The 18,219-nt window shown below is 42.5% G+C and overlaps 1 protein-coding gene across 2 annotated transcripts; it reads right to left on the reverse strand.

Moving 5' to 3' along the window:
- Positions 1-768: 768 nt before the first annotated feature.
- LOC114554067 (general transcription factor IIF subunit 2) lies at positions 769-12,568 on the reverse strand. Of its 2 annotated transcripts, XM_028575651.1 has the most exons (9): positions 10,953-12,568; positions 10,196-10,269; positions 9,881-9,905; positions 8,708-8,846; positions 4,663-4,722; positions 2,430-2,511; positions 1,855-1,954; positions 1,032-1,175; positions 769-930 (listed from the first exon to the last, which is right to left on the reverse strand). In XM_028575651.1, the coding sequence occupies exons 1-9, from the start codon at positions 11,016-11,018 to the stop codon at positions 808-810; spliced, it is 813 nt and encodes a 270-aa protein (XP_028431452.1). In that variant the 5' UTR covers positions 11,019-12,568; the 3' UTR covers positions 769-807. The 2 variants fall into 2 exon arrangements, with proteins under 2 accessions (XP_028431452.1, XP_028431461.1); XM_028575660.1 differs by lacking the exon at positions 4,663-4,722 and having other exon boundaries at positions 10,953-12,566.
- Positions 12,569-18,219: the final 5,651 nt, after the last annotated feature.

Here is an 18,219-nt window from a genome sequence, read left to right on the forward strand (position 1 = left end):
CTCTGCCCTCCGATTACACTAAGACAGTGTGTACACACCTGTCTTAAGCAGTGGAATACTGGTACTACTGGGTATATGAAATTGTATAATGTGCACCATTTTGTGCTGAAGTAAACAGTTGAGTGCAAGTTCAGTTACAGACTGAAGGAATGGATTAAATAGGACTAAGCCAAATAAAACCAGGGCAGGTGTTAAATGTAGGTTGTGGTGCTGTTCTTGCATCAAATCTTACACTTGATGCCATTCTAGTACAAAGTAAGATTAAACACATTTATTGAAACATTTATTGCATAAATCAAATACAGTTTAAAGCACCTGAAGGACAAACAAGTACAGCAATGGCACAAGTCTTAAATGTTAATGCAAGTTCAGGCTGAATTTCTTTCCAAGTCATGGTGCAGAAACTTTTCAAGTCATTTAAAAAATAAAAACTCTAGAAAACCTCAAACAATTCTAAGAACGAGTTTACAAATGCATCTTTTACTTCATAAAATGCTATGTCCTGTGCCTCTGAGGGATAGGACAAATTCAAATACTGGGGCCTGTGACCTCAAGGGTGTGCCGGCGCTGTGACAGAAGACACCAGGAACTGACTGAGTGCAAAACTTCAGTTTTCCAATGCCCCTTGTCTCCTACAAAATAAGAAGATAAAACTTCTCCCTGTAAAACGCAACCTTTGCGTGACCTCATCATCCAGTGTGTTTCAAGACCTGATTCTAAGGAAATCAGGAGCGAGGTCCAACCAAGGCCTGGTCTCTTACACCCCCAATCAAATTAAAAAGGTATCGGCTTTGGGAGGGCCAGAAACTATTCGTCAATCTTGTCATCCCCTTGGTAATGTCGGTATTCTGGTTTGAGCTCCCAGGTATTCTTGTGTGTTCCCTTCACATTGTAGATGCCAATATCACGCAAGATTTCCTTCAAGTAAATCTGGGAGAAGAAAAAGATTTAATTGTTTCTTCAGTGAATCAAAAGCACTAAAATGAATCCGTATAAACAGTGTAAGAACAACAAAAGCCCTCTAGACTTACCACAGGCTGTTTGGTGATATCCACCAGATCTTTGATGTTGTAGTACTGGTGCTTCTCAAAAGCAGAGAACAACATGTCCAACACCTGCTGTTTGTCAGCTCTTGCTCTCTTGCCCTCCTCCTTCTTTTTCCGCTCATACTCGAGCTGCAGCAAAAAGTAAACAGACAGAGGTCAGGCAACACATCCAGGCCTACATCTTACAGAGCCATACCAGTGGTGTCTTCATGTCGTGACTCTCATTACCAAATTTTGCAAAAATGTTTTCCTCCCTTTAGTTTCCATTCATTACTGTAATTCATGAACTTAAAGGGGTGGTTCAGAATTTTGGACATAGGACCATTTCCAAGTTAGCCAGTGGGTTATTTATCAATGGAGACCGTTTAACACTTTTCATCCAGTCCTTCCAGTTGCCGAGTTCGCTGGTACTAGGCTAGCGCAAGTCAACAGTATCTGCTAGCCTGCCATTAAAAACAGTCTTAACCACACCACAATACACCCGATAAATTATAATGCCAGACTATCGATGTAAATGTCTGTTAAAATAATGTCAGAAATAAAACTATCCTTGTGTTGAAAACTGTCTCCACTGATAAATAACACATTGGCTAACTTGGAAATGAGGTCCTATGTCCAAAATCCTGAACCACCCCTTTAAATGTGGAAAAAGTAGAAATTTGCATGACGTAGGCAGTTCATTGCTAGGTTACAGGTGTATCAAACCATGGGTTGTATGTGCAGGCTACATGTATGAAACATGCACATACAAAAATAAAGTGAGTAGATTGATGAAACAAGAAAATCCTGTATAGGTTTTACTTCTTACATTGTAAGTATGGTTGGCCACAGGTTTGTAGTTGTTGGTGACAGCTTTGTCCAACTGTTGGGACAGCCTGACTGGCTTGGCCAACTCTTCCATTTGTAACCTGTTGAGACAATCACAATAACTTTATTGCCAAGAACAATACATGACATTCACTGTGTACACTGAGTAAACTAAAAAAAGAAACCCCTGTATGCTGTAACGCAATGTAATACAAAAGCTCTGCAATTAATTCTGTGTTAATAGTTGTCTTACTTATGTTATTATGGCATCTTTAAATAAAAAAAAAAAGAATGGACCTTTGAATCTTGAATTATTCAAATTATAAACAATAGAGTGTATGCTTATAATAATACAGGGGTTTCTATTCCACCCACCCAGTTTACCTATAGGTAGAGACATAATTAAGATTTAACATGCAACAAACAGGAAACAATAACCTTAAGATGACCACATACAGTTTTAGACATCCATACACAACAATGTAGATTATCTACGTTTATGCATCTAACATTGCATTGAAATGCAGGTCCTAAACATACCAACTTGTGTGTGCACATCATTTCAAAAATACTTACCTTTTCAGCCTCATATAGCCTTCGCTAACAGCGGGTCTGCACTCTGCTCTCTGCACTACCACTCCGTCCAAGGCTATTTTATCTGAAAAAGAGAACAGTTAATTAAAACCTTGATAAAAACTTGTTGTGCATGTTTACTTCATAAGTAAGGAAGGTGAGCAGTTCCATGTGTGTAAGAGAGAAGAGATGAAAGCAGACACTGAATGACTGGGTAATGCATTTGGGGAAAAAAAATACTTTATATGAATAATTCAGTCCAGGCTCTCTATTTAAGTTGAGAGAAATATGTCGGAGCAATCAAGGGTCACTTTCTGAAACGGCACAATTGTGCTTTAATCACTCAGATACTCTAACTGCACTCATAATGTGACTGCAACAAACCATCTTGGCCACACACACACACACACACACACACACACACACACACACTTTGCTGCTATTACTATTATTCATCCCACAGCATTTCTCTGTAATCCACCAAAAAGTCTTACATTTAGTACAATTGTCCTTTTCCCTATATATACTTAAAAATCATATAACCAAGTTTTTTCCCCACTTTTTCAAACCAGCCACACTGGCTGACTACTGGCTCAGAATGGAGGTCACACTGTACCTTCTTAACCCTTTAAATTTATATACATAGATCATCCGCACCATGTCTTAGTTAATGAATGTGAAATGTGAGCCACAGCAATGGTTTATGCCAATTGACACCGTTTAATATAAATACGTATTTAATCAGCATTATGGCCAATAACATAACCTATGTGTATATGCTATTGAACATTTGCATACCGAATGAGAATCAGAATCAGGTTTATTGCCCAAGTACGTTACACTTACAAGGAATTTGCATGGTGGTTGGTGCATACATAAAACCAAACATATTTCACATTAATAAACAATGAATACATATAGAAACACTGAATTTACAACAAAGACAAAGACACTGAGGCGCCCGTAGTTGGAGTCATCTTGAAATGGAGTATGAAGTCAGTTATAGCTTTGGCCTTACAGGTGTAGGAGTAAGTACGCACGAGTCTGCTGGCCATGAAAGTTGAGGACCAAGACAGTTTGTCTCATATACAACAGCTTTATGAGTCTCGCCAATCGAAAGGAAATTGGGAATGACTGATTCTGCACATTGAGTTCAACACATCATTGAAACGAATACATGATCCACCGCAAAGTCACTGCTTATTTACTTGTAGTTTTGAATGAAGCTTGCTGACGTGCATATAGTAGATCTAGACTAAAACACTCAAATAACAATTCTTTGCCAACACAATGTGACAACTGGACTGGTATTACAACCAGAAACACGAGCACGGTGCACTCTGCTCAACCGCAGCGTCGCCTAGTCTGCCCACAGATTCTATTTTCCATCCTCCAATCAAGATGGTGCAAACAAAGTGCCGATACTTGAATTTTACAATTATGCTCAAAAAGAAGAGGCCCATCTTAGGCTTCAGTGTTCACTGGGTCTACAGTTTTGGTACCAATTAGGGGTGCATGATATATCGACTAAATATAGTTATCGCAATATCACGTTGCGCAATATTACTGTATATCGAAAGTGTCGCAATAAGTATGCAATATTTTGTGGAGACGCTGTGTCCCGTCCGTTGGCTGTGTGGCTTAGTTGTGTTCAATTTAGAGCCCGCTTGAAACGCTATAATGATCATCATTTCATTGGCCAGTTACCGTGTCACTTGCATGTTAGTACACGTCAGCACACGGGTCCACTACGTGACAAACCCAGAGAAGCGAAAGAAAAGTTGTGTCCCGTTCGCTTTATTTATATATTTTATTATGTCCAACCAGTAAATCATGTCCTGTTCTGCAGACATGGTCCTTATTTATTTATTTATGTTGGGGCAGTCCAATATGACAGTCAGTTGAAATAAACCTTGTGTTGTAAGAAAACTTGTTTCATTTGTTATGAATCTATTTTGATGAGTTTTCCCAAAACTTTGGTAATTTTACATATGTTTAAAAATATTTAAATTAATATTGATATCACAATATTCATAATCGATATTGCAATATCACATTTTGTCAATATCGTGCAACCCAAGTACCAATACATTCATCTTCCAAAGCACGTCTATGGGCTACTGTTGCGATACTGCAAATGCCATTTATGAATAGAAATAACGGACACTCTGTGTGCCCGATTCCCAGTGGCACCAACCACCACCTTTGTCACTCGCTGGCGAAACGGAGGACTCACCTGGACCTGCCCCCGCCCCCGAAACTGAGCTGCTGCCATCAGATCTTTCTTCTAACTGGCCTACAGGAAGGGAGGGAGGGATGGTAAACATGAAAATACAGGGGATGGAAGACGGACGAAGGAGGGGATCGAACAACAAGAACCACACCCAGGGTTTAGTCGCACACAAAAATGTTTAATCACACAGAGCTTCTCGGCGTAATCTCTGATGAGTACACGCGTGCACATGAGCAAAGCAAGCATGCCCTCACAAAAAGCGAGCACAGATACACTGTCCCACCACGAATACACATCCATGACAGGGCTGCACAAATACCAAACCTTATTATTTTAACCAAATTCATTTTCATAAGAGAACACTGTATGTAAGTTTTAAGTAAATAATACACACTTAACTGCAATTTGAAAAATGCAGCAGTAATTACAGGGCTCCACACTAACTTTTTGCCTTGGTTGCACTGGTGCGCCTAATTTTTTATTTAGGTGCACCAGCACAAAATTCAGGTGCACCCAAATTTTTCCTCGCATCGCCGTAACGCTGAATGGCGATACACGATATATAGCTATGTATTTTTTTACAAAGTGGGCTAAATGTTCAGTTTTAAGTCATAGCCACTTTTCACAAGCTCTTTTGTTAAAACAGATTGTGATTAAAATAAAATGCAAAGACAGGGTTTCCTTTACCAGTTTGAAAATATACAGCTGCAACACATGTAAATGAAAGTTATCTAAAATAAATAGCCTAGGATATATAAAAAAAATACAACCCCAAATCAGAAAAAGTTGGTACTGTATGGAAAACACAAATAAAAAAAGAAAGTAGTGATTTCTAAATGTACTTTGACTTGTATTTCATTGCAGACAATACAACAGCACATACTTTAATGTGTTCCTCAAATTCCTATTTTGGTTCTTGCAACACATTTCAAAAAAAAGTTGGAACAGTAAAGCATTTACCACTTTGTAATGTCATTCCTTTTCACAACACTTAAAAGACATTTAGGAACTGAAGACACCAAGTGATGAAGTGTTTCAGGTGTAATTTTGTCCCATTCTTGCTGCAAACAAGTCTTAAGGTGGGCAACAGTACGGGGTCTTTGTTGTCGCATTTTGCGCTTCAAAATGCGCCACACATTCTCTATTGGAGACAGGTCGGGACTGCAGGCAGGCCAGTCAAGTACCCGTATCCTCTTCCTCCGCAGCCAGGACTTTGTAATGTGTGCAGAATGTGGTTTTGCATTATCTTGTTGCAATATGCATGAACGTCCTTGGAAAATATGTCTTCTTGAAGGCAGCATATTGTGCTCCAAAATCTCCATGTACTTTTCAGCATTAATGGTGCCATCACAGAAGTGCAAGTTACCTTTGCCAAGGGCACTGACACAACCCCATACCATGACAGACCCTGGCTTTTGGACTTGTTGCTGGTAACAGTTTGGATGATCCTTTTCTTCTTTGGTCTGGAGCACACGGCGTCCATTTCTCCCAAAAAATACCTGAAATACTGATTCATCTGACCACAGTACACGTTTCCACTGTGCGATGGTCCATCCCAGATGCCTCCGAGCCCAGAGAAGTCGACGGCGCTTCTGGACACTGTTAACATAGGGCTTCCTTTTGGCACAGTACAGTTTTAACTGGCATTTGTGGATGTAACTACGTATTGTGTTACTTGACAAAGGTTTGCCAAAGTAGTCCTGAGCCCATGTGGTGATATCGCTTATAGATGAATGACGATTCTTGATGCAGTGCCGCCTGAGGGATCGGAGATCACGGTTGTTCAGCTTAGGCTTGCGCCCTTGTCCTTTACGCACTGAAATTCCTCCACATTCCTTGAATCTTTTAATTATGTTATGCACTGTTGAAGGTGAAATAAGCAAATGTCTTCCTATCTTTCTTTGAGGATCATTGTTTTTAAACATTTCAATAATTTTCTCACGTATTTGTTGGCAAACTGGCGATCCTCGGCCCATCTTTGCTCCTAAAGGACTAGACCTTTCTTGGATGCTGCTTTTGTACCAAATCATAATTACAATCGCCTGTTGACATCACCCGTTTCAAATCACATCATTATTTAACCAATTTACCTGATTACTAGCCCTAAATTGCTCCTGTCCCAACCTTTTTTGGAATGTGTTGCAGGTCTGAATGACAGGAAAGGATGTATATTTACAATGAAATTAAGTTGACCAGACAAAACATGAAATATTTTGTGTACACTGTCTGCAATGAAATACAAGTCAAAGTACATTTAGAAATCACTACTTTCTTTTTTTTATTTGTGTTTTCCATACTGTCCCAACTTTTTCTGATTTGGGGTTGTGTGTGTGTGTGTGTGTGTGTGTGTGTGTGTGTGTGTGTATGTATGTATGTATGTATGTATGTATGTATGTATGTATGTATGTATATATATATATATATATATATATATATATATATATATATATATATATATATATATATATATATATATATATATATATATATATATATATATATAAGAAAGCTCCTTCATAAGCTTTCAACAACACTAACAGACTGATTAAAAGAGAACGCCCGGATAGCTCAGTTGGTAAATCTAGAGGTTTGACTCCGACCTGCGGCCCTTTCCTACATGTCATCCCCCCCCTTCATGTCTTCAGCTTTCCTATCAAAATAAAAAGGACAATAAACTGAAGCATATATTAAGCTATTCAGAGAGTGACGGCTGACTCTTTAGCGGCGTTACACCCGTCTTGTGTAGGCTATGAAATGTCTGTATCGTCACTGCGCTGCATTTTTATGAACTATGATCAAGCAGGCTCCGTCTTACACACTATTACTCAACGAACTGAAGTTAGCTGCATTTAACTTCTAATGTATTTTTCGCCGTGGCGGCCGCAGTAACCGAGAGTTACCAGCGGAAACACTGGTACCAATACAGGTTTCCCCTCTCATACTTAACAATATACAGCGGTGTTAATAACAATTAAAACTGTAGACAAATGTCGGGAGTTAGGACTGGCGGCGCTGTGTCCCTCCATGTTGCCGTGTGTGAGTGAGTGGGGGCGGGGCTACGCGGAGGAGAGATCCAAACACAAGCAAGGCTTTCCAGAAGGAATGGGTCACGTAACGCAACATTAAACCATATCGATATAAACGACATTGCTTCGTTAGTGGAGAGGCAGCGGATGCAAGGACGTTAGGTGCACCGGTGCGACCTAGGAAAAATCTTAGTCGCACCCTTACAAATTTTGGTCGCACTCTCGAGCCCTGAATTACCTCTCCTTTTGTCTTTTTTTGGTTGAATTTCATGTTGTGATGCCTTATTATATTGGCAACTGCCTTATTGGCCAGGTCTGTGTTGAAAAAGTTGAAAGTTTTACATCAAGTCGTAGATAAAACATTGTTTTTAAAACATTACACCAACTGTGCAGCACACACACACGGAAATTCACACCAAACCAAAGAAACCCATGCACAAATCAGCTCCAAATTCAGCAATGATTTGTGTTGATATTGATCTACTCTATGTTAAATTAATTCCAAATGGGGCCATTGTGCCAAATCATAAACACAATCTGCCGAGGTGATTGACAGTGGACTGAAAAGGTTAAACCAACAATAAAATGACTGACGGAAGATCAAACACTAAAACCAAAATTCCCTTTTACATAGAGACAGAAACACAGATCAGACTGGATTAAGACACATTTCCAACTTAGCAGCTCTCTTCTGTTTTCCATTGAGTGTTGACTTATCCACTCTGAACAGTATATTTCTTATACGTTAGGACTGAGGACAACCTCACACTCTAGGAAAAATCGGCTGAGAGTTCACAACACAGAGACAAGCAGGGCAAGCAAGGAAAAGACTGCGTCAAGACAGCAAGCTGTTGAAAGGGTAGCGTGGGTGCCTCCACCCACCTGATCATACAGAACTTACCTCTGGGCTCTAGTACAAACCGATATTTTACATCACAGAAAACTAAACGTGTGCCTCATCTTGCAGCAGCAAACACTCGGCATCCTCCAGCTGGCCTCAAAAATAAAAAACAGTCACTCACCTGATGAAGTTTCTGTGAAGACCGCCAACGTCTGACCTCCCACTGTCTGCATGGTGAACGGGTGCTCGCGAGGCGCAGACACCGTCTTGTCTTCTATACCCTCAATCACAGTCAGCTCTTCGTTCAAAGTGAAAGACACCTGTAAAGAGCAGTGTGATCCACATTGAAACTTCTCAGCCCCTTTCCTTACTTTTGATCTTACTGCCATTATCCTGTGTCAAGTACAGCAGTAAAACAGGGCACACAGTCACGTTCTATTTTCAACACTTACATGTAAAGTTATCTTTACATTATCTTTATTAAGACTATTATTGCCACTGTTCATCACACCCCTAACTGTCCCCGTCAGACACTGCCTATCAAGAGTCTGGGTCTGCCGAGGTTTCTTCCTAAAAAGGGAGCTCTTCCTTGCCACTGTCGCAATAGCCACAGCTAATGCTTGCTCTTGAGGGAATTACTGGAATTGTTGGGGCTTTGGAAATTATAGAGTGTGGTCTAGATCTACTCTATCTGTAAAGTGTCTCAAGATAACTCGTTATGATTTGATACTATAAATAAAATGTAATTGAAATTGAATTGAAAGTACTTCAAATCACCAATCATGATTATATTTACTAAAGTAAATGTCAGAAAAGATCTGTGAGAATCTGATTGCAAACCAGTATCAATAAAATGCAGTAAAAAGAAACGTACTTGGCTGGCTTTGACTGAGTATACAATCTAAAAATATATTAGTATTTACTAGTATTAGAATTTAATTGTAAATGTCACAAACAAAATTAAATTTACTAAATTAAGTTTTGCTAACGAAAAAATAATGATCTCCAAGACCTAGAAAAGGCCTTGAAAAAAAGTTTTGAACTAGCACAATTTCTACAGTTAACTGCACAATTCAGATTGAAAAATTAAAATTAACTGTAGCATATACACAAAACATGTTAAGCATGCACTGAAAGAAAAAAGTAGGTTGTGTTAAACCATTTTTGTCTTCCAGAGATTGTATTTAGCCTTTATAAATTAATATACGTTTCCCCCAAAATTGACTACGGTGCAAACCTACCTACATATTGCGTGTGTACTGCATTATAAGGATAGCTTATATCAATCATGTAATCACTATATGGCAGATGTCCATTAACAGGATGCGTTGCACTTCTTTCAAACATCACTTACCTCTGCTTTTCCTTGGGTTCCCTTCCTTGGAGATACAAAATAATGAACATAATTATAATTAATTGACTGATTGGCAAAATAACAAGGTATTCAAGTGTATTTGAAATGCATTAATAATAGTACAACAAAAAAAAAGCATTGAGTGTATAGGCTAACTATCTAAGTCACCACAATCATTTTACCCTTCATCAGCACGTACTACAGTTTTAATTTTGTCTCTTCCCCTTCCAATGTTGTGCATTACTTATGCGATAATGTGAACTCAGAGACACACAATAACAGGCGGAGGCTTCTGGGATTTGTTGTTTCACATACTTGCAGATTCGGAGTTTCCCGACCTCGCCTCTGCCAGCCGCTTTTGCCCATTGCTGAGAGAGGTATTTGGGCACCTGCGTGGAGAAACATGGTTAAAGATAATTTTATGAGGGCTGCTATCGCACCTTTACCATAAATTTAGGAGCTAACGTTATCCTTTTATATGCGGTCCTTTGTCACAGTCAATTGTCCCAATCTCTGTAAAAATACATGGTGAGAAAGGTACCACAACGTGCTGTTGGGATGAAGTTGAACCCAACCGAACTGAATGATGGTGCTAACGTTATGCATTGTTATGTATCTGGAGCCACACTCATTCACATTGTTGCAAACTATATTATATTGCCACCATTAGGTAAACACGTTACTTTGGCAGCTTTGTGTAACATTGGGCAGTTCTCTGCAAACAGATCATGAGACTGATGTGCACTGCAGAACTCAGCTACCTCAAGTTACCGCTTCCACTGTTATTCTGATTTTGTTTACGTTGGTTGTATTGCCCAACGATGGTTTGTAGTTAACGTTAAATTAATAGGTTATGTTGCGTTGGGCATAACCGATTCATCTTATGATTCGTGGTTATGCCCTGTTTAATTAAGCCAAAGTTGGCTAACGTCAACAGTTTATGAACTTAGCTAACGTTACAACGCACGGCTTCATGTGATGCTAAGCTACATTACTGTTAGCCTATGCTGTCTTTTAAGTTAATACATGCTTCTATAGCCCAATGAACTAGTGTTTTTAAAAGGATGTATACCTTTACAAGCCACACACCCGTGTTCTGCTTGGCACCAGTTAAATCCACTTCTCCTTTCTCGGACATGTTTTAAAATGATGCTGTCTGATTAGCTAAATGCAACCGCCACACGCATGCATAAAAGAAATACGGAAGTATGGGGACTGTGGTGGTCCACTTCTTCTTCTTCTTCTTCAGAGTTTAACGGCAGTTGGCATCCAAGTCGTTGCATTACTGCCTCCTATTGACAATTTCTCAATATCTTATTTATTCAGACCAATACACTACAATTTCCTAAAAACACCAATACCTTTCAAAAACGCAAATAGATATTTCCGTCCATTCATAATAACACCACTTTCAAGGACATCTGTAATCCTGAGTTCACCTAAACCTAATTTCCGTAGTCCAGCAAACACAACCCCTCTTTCTCGGACATATTTCCTGCATGACATCAATACATGCTCCACTGTCTCCATTACCTCACATACATTGCACAGGCCAGTCGGATGTTTCCCCAATATAAAAAGTGTACCATTTAATCTACTGTGACCTATTCTCAGCCTACTGACAATTACTTGTTCTTGTCGGTTAAACCCACTGTAACTCATCCCTCCTTGGCCTACCTTAGCCTGAATCATATGCAATTTCCTCCCCTTATTTCCATCATCCCAATACTGTTGCCACTGTCTGGAAATTTCTTCCCACACAATGCTTTTCACATCTGACTTTGATAGTTTAGTATTCAGTTCCACAGCACCCTTCTTAACCGCCTCCTTTGCCAATTTATCCACTCGCTCATTACCTGGTATTCCTGCATGAGCAGGAACCCACATGAACACCACATTCACACCCTGATCAACAAACCTTGAATTTGTAAACAAAATTTCAAACAATTTCTTGGTGATTCCTGGCTGATCCTGACTTGAGACTCGACAGCGCTGACACTGAGTCACTACAAATGAGTACATTGCGCATCATCACCTCTTCCACCCATTGTACAGCTAACAAAATACCTAACAATTCAACAGCATACACACTTAAATAGTCTGAGGTTCTCCTACTGACTCCAGTCTGATAACTGGGAATCACCACTGCAGCCCCCCGTTGCCCCGGTCAGTAAATCTTTCGATCCATCAGTAAAAACCTGTACATACCCACCATAATTTCTATCTCTATAATCGTAATATTCTTGAACTAGGTCAACTATCTTATTCTTGCGCTTAATATTCAACAACTCCAGGTCTACACAAGCAATATTCAGCATCCAGGCTGGCATCACAGGCCACAGAACAGTTGAGCAAAATTCAATTTCCTGGACTTTCATCTGCTCTGCTATTTCCTCACCTATCCATCCAAAACTTGCCTTTCTCTCTTTACCCCTCTCCCAGCAATTCTCCAATACCCTCTTTGTAGGATGCCAGACATCATGGCCTTTTAAATTTATCCAATAATTGGCCATACGCTGTTTCCTACGGAGCCACAACGGCATTTCACCTGCCTCAACTTGCAAAGCACAAACTGGAGCAGTTTTCATCGACCCCAAACAAATCCTCAGTGCACGGGCCTGAATAACATCCAGGTCAGAGAGTACAGATTTAGCTGCAGATCCATATAAAATACTGCCATAATCCAACCTAGATCGTATTAAGACTTGATAGATATACTTGGTGGCCGGGTTTGCCACGGAGCCCGGCCGGGCACAGCCCGAACAAGCTACGTGGCAACTCCCTCTCCATCCCATGGGCCCACCACCTGTGGGAGGAACCGTTGGGGTCGGGTGCGATGCCACATGGGTGGCAGTGAAGGTCAGGGGCCTCGACGGACCAGACCCGGGCAGCAGACGCTGGCTCTGGGGACGTGGAACGTCACCTCTCTGTGGGGGAAGGAGCCGGAACTGGTGCGGGAGGTGGAGCGCTACCGGTTAGATCTGGTGGGGCTTACCTCTACGCACAGTCTTGGTTCTGGAACCATACTCCTGGATAGGGGTTGGACTCTTTTCTTCTCCGGAGTTGCCCAGGGTGTGAGGCGCCCGGGCGGGTGTGGGGATACTCACAAGTCCCGGCTGAGCGCCGCTGTGTTGGAGTTTACCCCAGTGGACGAGAGGGGTCGCCTCCCCACGCCTGCGGGTTGTGGGGGGAAAACTCTGACTGTTGTTTGTGCATATGCACCAAACAGGAGTTCGGAGTATTCGGCCTTCTTGGAGACCTTGACTGGAGTCCTGCATGGGGCTCCAGTGGGGACTCCATTGTTCTGCTGGGGGACTTCAACGCACACGTGGGCAATGATGGAGACACCTGGAGAGGCGTGATTGGGAGGAACGGCCTCCCTGATCTAAACCAGAGTGGTTGTTTGTTGTTGGACTTCTGTGCTAGTCATGGATTGTCTATAATTGAACACCATGTTCGAACATAGGGATGCTCATAAGTGTACCTGGTACCAGAGCACCCTAGGCCGAAGGTCAATGATCGATTTCATAATCGTTTCATCTGATCTGAGGCCGTATGTTTTGGACACTCGGGTGAAGAGAGGGGCAGAGCTGTCAACCGATCACCATCTGGTGGTGAGTTGGGTCAGAGGGTGGGGGAAGACTCTGGACAGACCTGGTAAGCCCAAACGTGTAGTGCGGGTAAATTGGGAACGTCTGGAGGAGGCCCCTGTCCAACAGACTTTCAACTCACACCTCCGGGCGGAGCTTTTCGTGCATCCCTGTGGAGGCTGGGGGCATTGAACCCGAGTGGACAATGTTCAAAGTTTCCATTGCTGAAGCTGCAGCGAGGAGCTGTGGTCTTAGGGTCTTAGGTGCCTCAAGGGGCGGTAACCCACGAACACCGTGGTGGACAACGGTGGTCAGGGAAGCCGTCCGACTGAAGAAGGAGTCTTTCCGGGATATGTTATCCCGGAGGACTCCGGAGGCAGTTGCAGGGTACCGAAGGGCCCGAAGGGCTGCAGCCTCTGCCGTGAAAGAGGCAAAGCAGCGGGTGTGGGAGAAGTTTGGAGAAGACATGGAGAAGGACTTTCGGTCGGCACCAAAGTGCTTCTGGAAAACTGTTCGCCACCACTCAGGAGGGGGGAAGGGAACCATCCAAGCTGTGTACAGTAAGGATGGGACACTGTTGACCTCAACTGAGGAGGTAATAGGGCGGTGGAAGGAGCACTTTGCAGAACTCCTGAATCCGACTAATACGCCCTCTATGTTAGAGGCAGAGCTGGAGGATAATGGGGGATTGTCGTCGATTTCCCAGGCGGAAGTCACTGATGTAGTCAAACAACTACACAGTGGCAAAGCCCCGGGGATTGATGAGATCCGTCCAGAAATGCTCAAGGCTCTGGGTGTGGAGGGGCTGTCCTGGTTGACACGCCTTTTCAACATTGCGTGGAAGTCTGGGACGGTGCCAAAGGAGTGGCAGACTGGGGTGGTGGTTCCCCTTTTTAAAAGGGGGACCAGAGGGTGTGTGCCAATTATAGGGGTATCACACTTCTCAGCCTCCCTGGTAAAGTCTACTCAAGGTGCTGGAAAGGAGGGTTCGGCCAATAGTCGAACCTCGGGTTGAGGAGGAACAATGCGGATTCCGTCCTGGTCGTGGAACAACGGACCAGCTCTTCACTCTCGCAAGGATCCTGGAGGGAGCCTGGGAGTATGCCCAACCGGTCTACATGTGTTTTGTGGATTTGGAGAAGGCGTATGACCGGGTCCCCGGGAGATACTGTGGGAGGTGCTGCGGGAGTATGGGGTGAGGGGTCTCTTCTCAGGGCCATCCAATCTCTGTACAACCAAAGCGAGAGCTGTGTCCGGGTTCTCGGTAGTAAGTCGGACTCTTTTCAGGTGAGGGTTGGCCTCCGCCAGGGCTGCGCTTTGTCACCAATCCTGTTTGTAGTATTTATGGACAGGATATCGAGGCGTGGTCGGGGTGGGAAGGGGTTGCAGTTTGGTGGGCTGGGGATCTCATCGCTGCTCTTTGCAGATGATGTGGTCCTGATGGCATCATCGGCCTGCGACCTTCAGCACTCACTGGATCGGTTCGCAACCGAGTGTGAAGCGGTTGGGATGAGGATCAGCACCTCTAAATCTGAGGCCATGGTTCTCAGCAGGAAACCGATGGAATGCCTTCTCCAGGTAGGGAATGAGTCCTTACCCCAAGTGAAGGAGTTCAAGTATCTTGGGGTTGTGTTCGCGAGTGAGGGGACAATGGAGCGGGGAGATTGGTCGGAGAATCGGGCGCAGCGGGTGCGGTATTGCATTCAATCTATCGCACCGTTGTGACGAAAAGAGAGCTTAGCCAGAAGGCAAAGCTCTCGATCTACCGGTCAGTTTTCGTTCCTACCCTCACCTATGGTCATGAAGGCTGGGTCATGACCGAAAGAACGAGATCCAGGGTACAAGCGGCTGAAATGGGTTTCCTCAGGAGGGTGGCTGGCGTCTCCCTTAGAGATAGGGTGAGAAGCTCACTCATCCGTGAGGAGCTCGGAGAGAGCCGCTGCTCGCTGCGTCGAAAGGAGCCAGTTGAGGTGGTTCGGGCATCTGGTAAGGATGCCCCCTGGGCGCCTCCCTAGGGAGGTGTTCCAGGCACGTCCAGCTGGGAGGAGGCCTCGGGGAAGACCCAGGACTAGGTGGAGGGATTATATCTCCAACCTGGCCTGGGAACATCTCGGGATCCCCAGTCGGAGCTGGTTAATGTTGCTCGGGAAAGGGAAGTTTGGGGTCCCCTGCTGGAGCTGCTCCCCCCGCGACCCGACACCGGATAAGCGGACGAAGATGGATGGATGGATGGATGGATAGATATACTTCAGTGATGTAAAATCCGCCCCCCACTCCAAACCTGCAAGACATCTCATAACATTGATCACCTTTTTACATTTACTAACCACCTGTCTAACATGTTCTTTCCACGTGAGTCTCATATCAAAATACACACCTAAAAAACAAAAAGTATCAACTCTCTCCAACTTATTATAGTGTCAGATTACACTCATGGAGTTTCTTCCTTGTAAAGAACATAGTTTTAGTTTTTTCCACTGAAAATTTAAAACCCCATTGTGTTCCCCAGTCTGCCACTCGCGTAACTGCATCCTGCATTTTCTTAATCAAATAGTCAATATTTCTCCCTCTTTTCCACATAGCTCAGTCATCAGCGAACAGTGATCTACCTATTTCCATCGGAATATTCACATACACATCATTTATCATAATAGAGAAAAGCGTCGGACTCACTACACTCCCCTGAGGTGTCCCATTTTTAACAACAAACATGCTGGATACCTCAGAACCCATCTTCACTCGTATGGTCCTTTTATCCAAAAAAACCATTATCCAATTGAACATATTCCCCCCAACTCCAATCTGATGTAACTTTATTAGCAGCCCCTCAGTCCATAACATATCATAAGCTTTCTCCACATCAAAAAACACTGCAACCACTGTCTCTTTATTTACTTGGGCTTTCCTTATTTCATCCTCTAAACACACCACTGGATCCATAGTATTCTCACCTTTCCGAAAACCACTTTGATAAGCTGCCATCATGCCTCTACTTTCAATAAAATGTACTAACCTCTCATTTATCATACGCTCCATTAATTTACAAATGTGTGAAGTCAATGCAATTGGCCTATAATTCCCAGGCCTGCTTGAATCTTTACCTGGTTTCCATATTGGTACAATCAACGCCTCTTTCCAACTCTCTGGCATGTTACCCTCCTCCCAAACTTTGTTATATAACAACAATAATTTCTCCAAACCATCAGAATTTAAATGCTTTATCATACTATAACAAACCTCATCTTTACCAGGCGCAGTCATACCCGACTTATCCAGTACTTTCCTCAATTCCCCCATACTGAAAGGGACACTCAGACCATCACCATCACACTTAACTTTCCTGCATAGAGCCTCCATGTTGTCCGCTTTTGTTTTTCCTCTACCTCTTTTCTCAGCTACAGAAAAATTATCCGAGCTATGCACTTTAACAAATGTAACTGCCATCAACTCTGCCTTTTCCTTATTAGTTACTGCTGTCACATTCCCTTCCGTCAGAACTGGGTAACTCCACTCCCTTCTATCACCTCCCATCTTTTTTTATCATACTCCACACCTCACCCACTTGCGTTTTGCTACCAATCGTATCACAATAATTCCTCCAATGTGACCTTGTAGCATGTCTCACTGTCCTCCGCACTACAGCCTGAGCTTGCTTGTATTGTATCATATGCTGAAAATTATCAGTCCGTTTCACTATTCTGAAAGCCCCGTTTCTATTCCTCACAGCTTCCTTACACTCATCATCCCACCATGGCACTACTTTCTTCTTCTTACTACCTTTACTTTTAGGAATGGATTCCAATGCTGCCAATATTATGCCTTGCTTTATGTAACTGTCAAGTGACTCTATAGACATTTCTGCATTGGCCTGATTTAGACATTTATCGCTGACCTGCAAAAATTTACCCCAATTTGCCTTTTCAAGGATCCATTTCCCCCCTGATCCTTCGCTAACCAACGAGGTATTAACATTTATCTTACACCAGATTGGATAATGATCACTTCCTATAGTCCCTTCCTTATACACAAACCAATCACATATTGGTGCTATAGTATTAGATACAAATGTGAGATCAAGCACAGATTCTTTACCCACCGTAATATCTATTCTCGTTTTACTACCATCATTTAAACAAACCCGGTTCCTCTCATCTAACAGCTCCTCAAGCACCAATCCATTTTTATCTGTGCTATCACTCCCCCTCAACATGTTGTGCCCATTAAAATCACCGCACCACATAATGTTCCTACTATCCTGGCCTTCTACCTCCTCAAGTAAGCGTAACTCTAATCTCTTGCAGGGATTATAATAATTTACAATTACCAACTCCATTTCCACAGCCCACACCTTCACTACCACATATTCTTGTTCATTCCCTATACCCAGTACTCTATAAGGAAGACCTTGTTTTATAAAAGTGACACATCCTCCACCTCTCCCGTCTCTTCTATCTCTTCTCACCGTCAAATACCCATATAAAATAAAGTCTAGCCTAGGAAGTAACCAGGACTCTTGAACACAAACAATGTCTGGTTTATCTCTCCTACTTAAAATAAACTGTTTGAAATCTTGTCCATTCGATAATAAACTCCTTGCATTCCATTGTAGAATTAACAACACTATTAATATCAACTCAAACACGTTACCTCTTGGCCAGATTGCACTCTAAGCTCATCATTCACCTCTTCCCATTTTAACCCTCTGATACCCAAATGATGTTCTGCTGCTTTCACAATAATCTGAATCCG

The sequence above is a fragment of the Perca flavescens genome, chromosome 1 (assembly GCF_004354835.1).
Source record: "Perca flavescens isolate YP-PL-M2 chromosome 1, PFLA_1.0, whole genome shotgun sequence".
NCBI classification, from domain to species: Eukaryota; Metazoa; Chordata; class Actinopteri; order Perciformes; family Percidae; genus Perca; species Perca flavescens.